At 42.0% G+C, this 9,754-nt stretch overlaps 1 protein-coding gene across 1 annotated transcript; it reads left to right on the top strand.

The window, feature by feature from the left end:
- The first annotated feature begins 802 nt into the window (after nucleotides 1-802).
- loxl3b (lysyl oxidase-like 3b) lies at nucleotides 803-9,104 on the top strand. Its single transcript, XM_071529600.1, is given in 5 exon segments — nucleotides 803-849; nucleotides 5,089-5,490; nucleotides 6,284-6,447; nucleotides 8,884-8,956; nucleotides 8,959-9,104. Coding segments are annotated over 4 exon segments (777 nt in total). The 5' UTR covers nucleotides 803-849; nucleotides 5,089-5,096.
- Nucleotides 9,105-9,754: the final 650 nt, after the last annotated feature.

Here is a 9,754-nt window from a genome sequence, read left to right as displayed (position 1 = left end):
CGACTGCGTGTGGCCAGTTCATTTGTTTTGCAAGAGATTTTGAGTTGAAAGATTCACTGAAATATGAAATACTAGTGTAATCCTAGAATATATTCTAGAAGATGCTATTCAAATATCAGAGTAGAACTAAAACTCCCTATAGGAATATTATACCATAAAGCAGGATGAGGTCAATATGAACCACCAAAGGCACACTATTAGTCATCATAGGAGTATTATAATGATACCATAGGGGATAAAAAAATAGCATTTGGGACTATAAAATCACACTTGAGTACCACAAACAACGCTGTAAGACTACTATAAGAATATTCTACTGATTTTACACTTAGGAAATTCTCACATCAAATTTTTTACATCGTTCCTCGGGGTATTTTTTAGGTTTAAATCTTTTTGGACAGACCCGTTGATCGCTTTGACAGGCGCGTACGTGTGAAATAAGTTAAATTCTTCTGTTTTTTTTACGTTATGCAAGGAGAAAAACCTGTTACAGAACCATGCATGAAAGAGGCAGTGTCTTTCCAGGGAAAAATCCAGCCCCCTTACAGTCCAGAAGTCACCACCTCCTCCTCCTTCCTCTCCTCCTCCTCCTCACTGAAGGCTGTACAGCTGGCAATTTACGAACAAAAAGGCTGAAAGGCGTAATTGGCTGTTGGGTTAGGTGGACCTCTGCCCCGCAAATTGGATCCTTTTTTTTATTGGGGGAGATGAATTAGCGCAAGTTTGGGATATTTCTTTTTCTTTTGTCTTGGAGGTTTCAGTTTATGAACCTCTGGATAACCAAAAAAAAAAAAAATCTTCCCCCCCCTCAGTGGAACCGTTATAACCTCCTTATACTGGAAACATAAGGTAAGAAATTGTTTTTAGTGAATTATTATTAGCCCAAGTGAAGTGAAATGTCAGGAGGGAGTCGTGATTCAGTTGGGAAAATGAACTTCTTTTTTAGAAATGATTTCGGTGTGATTCAACATTTAAACTCTCTTATTTGGAAGAAAAGAGTAAGAAACGTATCCTATGGTTTGGTTATTAAAAGATCTGTGTACAGTAGGCTATATAATGTATTGCCATAATGCTTTAATAATTCTTAAGGCAGCTTTGTGCTATAATGTTGCTTCATATTAAATCAAACTCCATCTGCAGCAATACTTCTATAATTTCCAGTTTCTATTTAAACAGAGACTCTTTCTCTGGGCAATTTCAGGATGCAGAATATTAAATGTGAGGAATGTTACAACAGGAAACAAAATATCTCCCCTTTGCCAAATAGTGACCTGGAAAAAAGAGTATGAATGGCTTTCAGTGGTCGACCTGGTGCCATATAGGCTAATATCTGGCGATCTGGGTCTGGCTGTAAAATCCCAAATGCATCTCTATCAGTGGAATCAGCCATGCAGATGAGAACTGTTGAATTTCACTGTTGTGTCTGGAAAAGAAAGAAAGATTTCATCACTGTGTTTTGGTTTTAGATGTGTATCTGGACCTTTTAGCAATGGTTTCTTCACTTCTCGCTCTAGAAAGCCATGAAGTCCCAAACCATAGTTTCTGGGAAAGATTCAGCCACCCATGCGTTTCCCTTTTGAACTCGGTGCTGGGCGATAATTTGATATTATCGTTTATCGTCTTTCAGTGGAATCATACCGTGATGATATCGTGATTCTGGATATGTGACACACAATTCTGCTGTCTAAATTGATGATAACAAGCTAATTTGATATAAAACATGAAACATTTTAAGGAATATTATTTGAAAATTTCACACCTATGAACATGAATTTGATTATATAACATGATTTTGCATTGTGTGAGCCATAGCCTATTGTGATATATATCAATATCTAACAAACTCCTTATGATATCATGATACTGATTTCAACCACATCACTATTTTGAATTAGGCTACTTAATTTTTTGTTTCCTGATGTATTTGAAATATTACTTTGCTTCTCTCACTATATCTGAAAGCTGATGCATTCTACTTATCTGATGTCCATAGTTTAAATGAACAGCATTTTCAGAGATTTGACTTGAGGACAAACATCCTGCAGCAAGGCGGTCAAAGCTTTTGTGTTGCAGAGGAATTCTCACTCCCGGTTGGTTTCGGTTTACAAAAGCAAACAAAGTGAGATGCAGACTTCTGGCTTTGATTAGCAGATGTGTTCAGAGGTTAGTGTGCGGTGTGGGGGGGAATATGTGCATGGCAGATACTGTGATGGACAACAAAGTGACTGAAACTGTCCTCATGTGTGTCGGAGCAAACAGCCACACTGAGCTACAGAATTGCTGCCTGGTTGATTTGCTCCTTTCACACGACCTGATCCATGAGCACATTGGTATGGAGAGTCTCCGCTTCGGTGAGGGGCGAGAGAGGAAGAGAAACAGTTGAGTGTGTGTGAGAGAGAGAGAGAGAGAAAGAGAGAGGGAGTCGGTATGAATTGGGGTTAGACCGATATATTGGTTTGCCGATATTGGCCTTTTATTAAATATCAGATATCGGTCGGTCATGTTGTCCAGCTCCGATACTGATGTAGGTGCAGTGGGTCAACCTGCCTTAAAGAAACAATACATCCTCAGATTCTCTTATACTATTAGATATCATTAATCTGTGATGTTCAATGCATTGCAGGAGTTAGTTTGTGACGAAGTGCCTCGTCTATTTCTACTTCAGTTAGTGTTTTCCTACGTTTCCCAGAATGCCTTTGAACAACCCACAGAGAAGGGGCGTGAACTTGTTGCTTTCAATCAAAGATGAGCGTATGGTCGTATAAATATAGCTAACTAGTTTGTGGCCATTGGGGTCTTACTCAGAACCTGACATGTCTTTTGGCTGCATTGCATTCTGGTCTATTTTCTGCTCCCGTGGGTGGAGAAACTGGTCTCTCTCCTCTTCTACGATGGATTTCTCCCTGTATGATTGTTGAGCGTCTCTTGGTGCAAAATGGCGGCTCTATAAAGAATCCCTCGCTCTTTGATTCTGAGGGACTGACACTGAAACCTGACCACTTTTACCACTGATGTTTTAGATAGTGGAAGATTTTCTGCTATCAAACTCTATTGTAGCTGCCTTGGAAATAGGATGTGACGTCACATTGTCCATTTTTGGAATGGAACATTGTTAAAATGTTTTAGGGTGGATTTTTCCTTTAATGAGCTTTAGTGTCTAATGATGGTCTAAATGCTTTCAGAGGCTTTTCCACACTGACAGGAATAAAATACTGGGGGAAACACTGTTTACATGGAAACTGTTGGCATGAAAGAGAAGTTAAAGATATTGAATATTGGGGCAAAACATAATCTATCTGCGTCTTCAGTCTAAAAATATCAATATGGCCATCAGCCTTCAAAAGAACCCATATGGGTCAAACCTTTCTGTGAACGTGTGTGTCCTTCCATCCACTGTGAAATTGGACTCAGACGACGCAGTCAGTCTCAGACATGTTTTGGAAAGGGGAACTGGAGTTTGCGGTCTCTGTCCAAACACACCACACTACTGTATCTGTGTCTCTGCAGGAGAAACCCCCCGCTCGCTGAAAGGCTGGAGCCTGGAAGAAGGAGTGTAGCTGTCAGGTTATCAATAGCAGGCCTATGCAGCTCTCAGGACCTAATGGAGCTGTACAGGAAGGTTTAAGAAAAGGCAGATTGAACACTTCGTGAATTTTTCAGGGTAAGGGTGCCTTGTTGGGACAAGCAGATTAGAAATACCAGAACGATTACTCAGAGCAGATAATGAGCCTTTTGGAAAGAATTGGACATGGCAGACTCACATATTTGTTATTTATTGTAAATCTTAATTCAGGGTTCCTAGGGTTCATGGAAAGCCCGGAAAATGTGTTTTCTAGGCCTGGTGCATATCCAAAAAGGTTGTTCCAGCATGTTGATGTTTGTTAAACATCAATATGCTGATAGATCTTGTTTCCTTTGAAGGAATATTAACCCAAAGGACAAACTTCCTAAATAAATCCTAAGTAATAAGTCCTAAGTAATGGAGTATTTGCACACAGACATCGAAAAACACCGGACTTATATCATGGAATATTCATAGAGAAGCTGTGGAATTGGATAAGCATAAATATGCAGCTGTCAATTTCATAAATATCCCAAACATTCAAATATCCTTCTTCTTTGTGATCATGTTGGTTATGCGGTCATTGTGGCCTATGTATTTTTAAACGTTCCCTGTTATTCTTCCCACCCATTAGAGTCAAGTAAACACTGACCAGATGGTTTGAATCAGACTGCTGGAGCAACTCTACACTCTGCATCAGTCCTACTCAGTCATCCATGTGCCGCAGAATATTTTCAGCTCTTTTGTTTCGGCCCTCTTCGATTTAGCTCCAGCTGCCTGCAGAATATATGGAGCTGAGTTTGTAGGAGTGTACCGCAATTTGTTTTGTAGGTCTGTGATAATGTGATGGTGCAGTCCAGAGTGGGAAATTACTGCCTGCCAAATGGCTAGAGCATTATCACTGTGGCTGGTAAGTTCGTCCACTTAGACATGTACCAGCCATGTTTTGGAGCTTCTTTTTAATTCTAAAAACCTATTTTTTTCAGGTAAAATAGTGAAAGTGTCACTGGTGAATGAAAAGGTTATTTTTCTATCCTGTCCTTTACCCAAAAGTTATTTGCCTCACAATTAAAACCACTCTTCTTCTACCTAGTTATGGCTTGATACAGATACAAAATATTAGCTTATTACTTCCTAATATTTAGTTATATCCTCTGTAATCCATGTCTCAATAGTCTTAAAGCTTACAAATCCCTCTTCTCCCATCATATTCATCTCCCCTTCATGGCTGAAGTCAACTTAAAGGGATGAAATAATTTATGGATCAAACCTGGTTTCACTTGGATTCACCTGGTGCGTCTGCTTCATGCAAACAGCAGGCTTTTCACTCTGTGTATTTGAAACACATGGTGAGCAGGCTTGGCTCTTTCTCGCTCTCCTCCTAAATTGATAACGACATCTCGTAAAATTTACGTGAATGTGGCCAAGATCTTTTGATTTACTGAAGAGCTGGAACAACAGAGAGCCTCCTTATTTATCCTCGGGCTCGACCTGACTCTGCCTGTCTGCTTTTCTTCTGTGTGCAGCTGAAGTGATGGAGAAGTCAAGACGCAGGCACCGGTTAGCCTTCAGCCTTCTGTTTGGGGTGTGGCTGCCTTGCTGCTTCGCCCAGACCACACCACCGCCCACGGCCAAGCCCTCCCCCTCCCCCTCCCCCGCCCCCTCCTCCCCCTCCCCCTCCCCCGCCCCCTCCTCCTCCTCCTCCCCCTCCCCCTCCCCACAGCCCCAGCCTGAACGCCTAAAGTTCAGGCTGGCTGGATACCCCCGAAAACACAACGAGGGGCGGGTGGAGATCTTCTACAAGGGAGAGTGGGGAACCATCTGTGATGACGACTTCTCGCTGACGAACGCCAACGTGCTCTGCCGCCAGCTGGGCTTCGTCTCCGCCACCGGCTGGACCCACAGTGCCAAATACGGCAAGGGCCAAGGTGAGAGCAACCTGAGCCACTTCCCCAGATTCACCTGCAGGCTCAACACACTGGTGGGGTTTGTTGGTGGAGCTGCATGGTGCTGTAAATGATAATCATGGTGAGACAGAGGTTGAATGGTATTTATATTTGTTTTAATCTATTTGGAGTACCAGATGCTGTTTGCCACATCAGAGCTATTAATATTTAGATAATTTCAAATAAGTTGCCAGTCACAGAAAAGTATGCCAAGTTAACTTTAAAAGTCTGAAGTTTGGCACTCGTATTGTCCTATTTGGCAACTCCAAGCAACTCCAACCTCCGGTACTCCAAGTAGGTCAAACCAAATACTAAGAAAGACTTGCAAATACTATTTGACCAAGACCAGTCATTATGAATACTTTCTCAGAATTTATATCACAGCTGTTATGTACAAATCTTAACAAAAATACACATAAAACTTCACATATTTGACCAAGTTAACAAGCATTTGATTTGACTTCCCAGCCTTCTAAATAGCCTAAAAATTGGAAACCTCTCACCAAAGTGTGGCAAAATAAGAATCTCTCATGATTTTATAAATATTTTTAAACACACTAGAACACACTTTACATATTTACATTTTAAGCATTTAGCTGAGGCTCTTATCCAGCTTATCCTACAGTAAGTGCAACAGTAGAATAAGCTTCAGCTGCAAAAACACCAATGTTACAAGCGACCAAGCGCTCCTGCAGGCCCGGACTCACTCCTCTCCCCCCGGGCCGGCGGCCTGGGACTGAGCTGGAGCCACGCTGACTGTCTGCTGACTCTGCAGGGAAAATCTGGCTGGACAACGTTCTGTGCAACGGAGGTGAGAAGAGCATCGAAAACTGTAAGTCTCGAGGCTGGGGCAACAGCGACTGCACCCACGACGAGGACGCCGGGGTCGTGTGCAAAGACGAGAGGATTCCTGGCTTCATCGACTCAAACGTCATCGATGTAAGTTACCAAAGCTATGTAAGCAGGGTGTGAATTACTGGGGGATCTGGGGAGATTACATTTTCAGTAATTAGATAAAATAGCCTAATAAAGATAAAAGAAACTAACTTGGGGGTGGTGGGGGTCTATTGTATAAACCCCCACCACCCCTCCAGTAGATTAAACCATTTCTCTAAACTCTTGCTGTGGCTGTTTTGAAATGTGTGTGTACAATGTTGCATGGTTTCAGTCGTCTGTTTTCTGTTTGAGCGGTTTTTGACTATTGAGTCTTTCTTTTGTCTTGGTATAATTTGCACACTGTAAGTTGCCAAAATAGTAGAGAGAAAAAGTAGAGATATTTTTTGGCCTGTGTGAGACTTTTAACATTATTTCTCATCCCCACACCAAGCCACAATTGCAGCAAAATGCAGCATTGAAGTTCTGAGTTAGTTAGGATAATGAGCTGTTATTACCCCGTAAATCCTGTTATTGCACTAACACTTTGCTAACCGCTTTGCACCAACAGTCCTACCGCTCCACAGCCTACAGACTCTATAGGGCTGAACCCACATGGGAGACATTTAACGCTCCAGTGCAGCTCCACCTGTAGCTGCTCACCCTCCTGAACACATGGTGCCAGTTAGCTCCGGTCTGTACCATATGGGTCTGAGCCCGTTAAAAGCAGCAGGTTTCCCAAGTCTGCTGGTTACTGTCTAAGCCTGACAGTCGGTGCATAACAGACAGAAGCAACAGATTGTTTTAGGGGCTGGTGGAAGCCTCAGGGTTACAGAAGCGGGGTCACGACCTGCAGGTCAGCGGTTCAAATCCCAGGACCGCCTGGGACATTCTGGACTGGGATAAAGGACGAGTGATGTTGTCTTCTCCTTCAGCAGTTACCATGTTTGGGTTGGCCAATATGGACAAATATGAATATCATGATAATAAGCAATTGTGTTGATATATGTAATTATATCTGCTAACGTATTCAAAATCACATGTTAAATAATCAGATAATCAATTGATTGATTCATCATTTTAAAGTAATATTCCCTACTTTGTTTCTGATCTGAGATTTTAATTAGTATCTGCTTTTTATCATTAATTTAGATAGCAGAATTGTGTATCACGATAGCTTGATACCATTATTAAATCACGATATGATTCTATATGATAAATGATAAAATGAATACCTGCCCAGCCTGACTGTTGGTGCCTTTTAGCGCTGAACCTCCAGCTGCTCCAGTAGTTATTCAGTGTCCAACAGTAGGAGACTGTGGTCGGACTGGACCGCTCCTACGTGTGAATGAACGACTGAATGAATGTGAAGCAAACCCTCCCTGGATAAATAAAGGCTGAAAAAATGGAAGGAAAATTTCATTTTACACTTTCCAGCACAGCATTTTCCAGCTGCCCGACGCTTTCTGTTTGTCTTCTTTGTTGTCCGTTTTTTTATGACCGACCGGTCCGAGGTGAACAAGGTTAGACTGGGGGCTCGTCTCCACAGATCACTGGGAACAGCTTGAAATTCTGATTGGATAAGGCATCGCTGTTACATATCTGACAAAGAAAAAGGGTTTTATAAGAGAAGGAGGAGGGAGGCAGAGGGGGAGACTTTCAAAAACTGAACTTCTGTCCCTCTTTCTGCCTGTTGCTGCGAGTCAGGCTGTCAAATGTGGCGTCCAGACTACAATCTGAGACCGCAGCCAGCTTCTTTTCCACCCAGCCACAGCTGAGGTGACTCACTGCACTGCTCGCAATCACAGATAGTCACGTTTACCACTTATGAGCTGTTAGAGGATTAGATTCCTGCCTCCAAAATTACTCTCTGTAATGGCTGTGACTCACAGGATCGTCTGCTACGCTCATTCAAAGGTTTTTAATAGATGTGTTCAGCATGAGAGAATAGAAACAGTGAAAACAGTCAACACACAGCTTCATTCGAAAGGTTTAATTCATTTTAGCATCTGTATTTCACCACAGACCTGTATGTGTGTGTGTGTGTGTGTGTGTGTGTGTGTTGGTGATCATCATAAGGCAAACACCCACCTATATGACAACAAATCTTCCAAAAAAGCATTAATTTATGCTTTTTTCCCCCTTAAAAGACCCCATTCTCATATAACTTACATCAGTTTGATACCACTTACTATTATGTGTACTATAAATTTACATCATAAGATTTATGTCAGCATAAAAATGCAGTAAACTGAGTTAAAATGGGTTTATCTGGGTGTGTAATCCAGCAAAGTATTGTGTGTACAGTTAATTTTTTACCCAATGAATTCAAAATTCCTAATGACAACACACTTTATTTACTGATAATTGGGAATTACTTAATTATAGATGTAAGCCACATTTATTACAGAGCTACAGATTTTGAGTTTTGAAGCAAATCTAATCCCTGAATTGAAGTAACTGAGAATCAACTGACAGCCGTCCCTGATTGGCTCCCACCAGGCGCAGGTGGACGAGAACAAGGTGGAGGAGGTGCGGCTCCGGCCCGTGGTCGTCATGGCGAAAAGGAAGCTGCCATCACGGAGGGAGTGGTGGAGGTGAAGTACAAGGACGGCTGGGCGCAGATCTGCGACGTGGGATGGACGATGCAAAACACCCGCGTCGTCTGCGGCATGCTGGGATTCCCCCACGAGAGGAAAGTCAACAAGAATTTCTACAAGTAAGTGAATCTCTTGACTTCCGTGAGGTAAAAAAAACGGTGTTTCGATGATGAGATTAAAGCTGCACTAGGCGACTTTGGAACTTCAATACCCAGAAATCCTGTGCAGTGAGGTCAGTAAATTAACTGCACATGGCAGGCAAACAGGGAGAATCTATGGCGTCTTAATCAGTGGGCATGGGACGCTCTTCTCTACTGCAGCCCCACTTTGTGATTTGGGCTAATAAGACAGGTGTAGTTTAACATAAAAATCTTGCCTAGTGCAGTTTTAAAAGGAATTTATCGCCCGTCTCCTTAGCAGGTCTGGAAAGAATGGAAAAATATGGGACAGTTTAACAAAAGGTCAAACAATTTCCAAAGGTTTGGAAAACTCTAGACATTCAATATCACTGTGTGATTTGCTTGCCCCTGAGCAAAGCTTTGAATGCCAAGTAATATTATCCACCTAAAGTTATAAAAAAAAAAAAAAAAAGACCAAGACCAAAGACCAATAAAGGTGCAACTTAAGGTCTGGAAAAGTAGAGATTGTTAAAATGAAAAATGTGTAGAATCCCTCTTTTTCACATGCTAGTAGGTTGGTTTGGGAGGCGTCCTAGTAGTCGAAAGGTTGATGGTTCGATTCCCAGCACCAACAGTGGACATTAGGCTACTGAC

The sequence above is a fragment of the Centroberyx affinis genome, unplaced genomic scaffold (assembly GCF_046629955.1).
Source record: "Centroberyx affinis isolate AG114_WGS23_722 - 3 ecotype Tasmania unplaced genomic scaffold, CSIRO-AGI_Caff_v1 ptg001806l_1, whole genome shotgun sequence".
Lineage (NCBI taxonomy): Eukaryota > Metazoa > Chordata > Actinopteri > Beryciformes > Berycidae > Centroberyx > Centroberyx affinis.
Note: the sequence above shows the minus strand (reverse complement) of the source record. Positions and strands in the feature narration are given on the sequence as shown.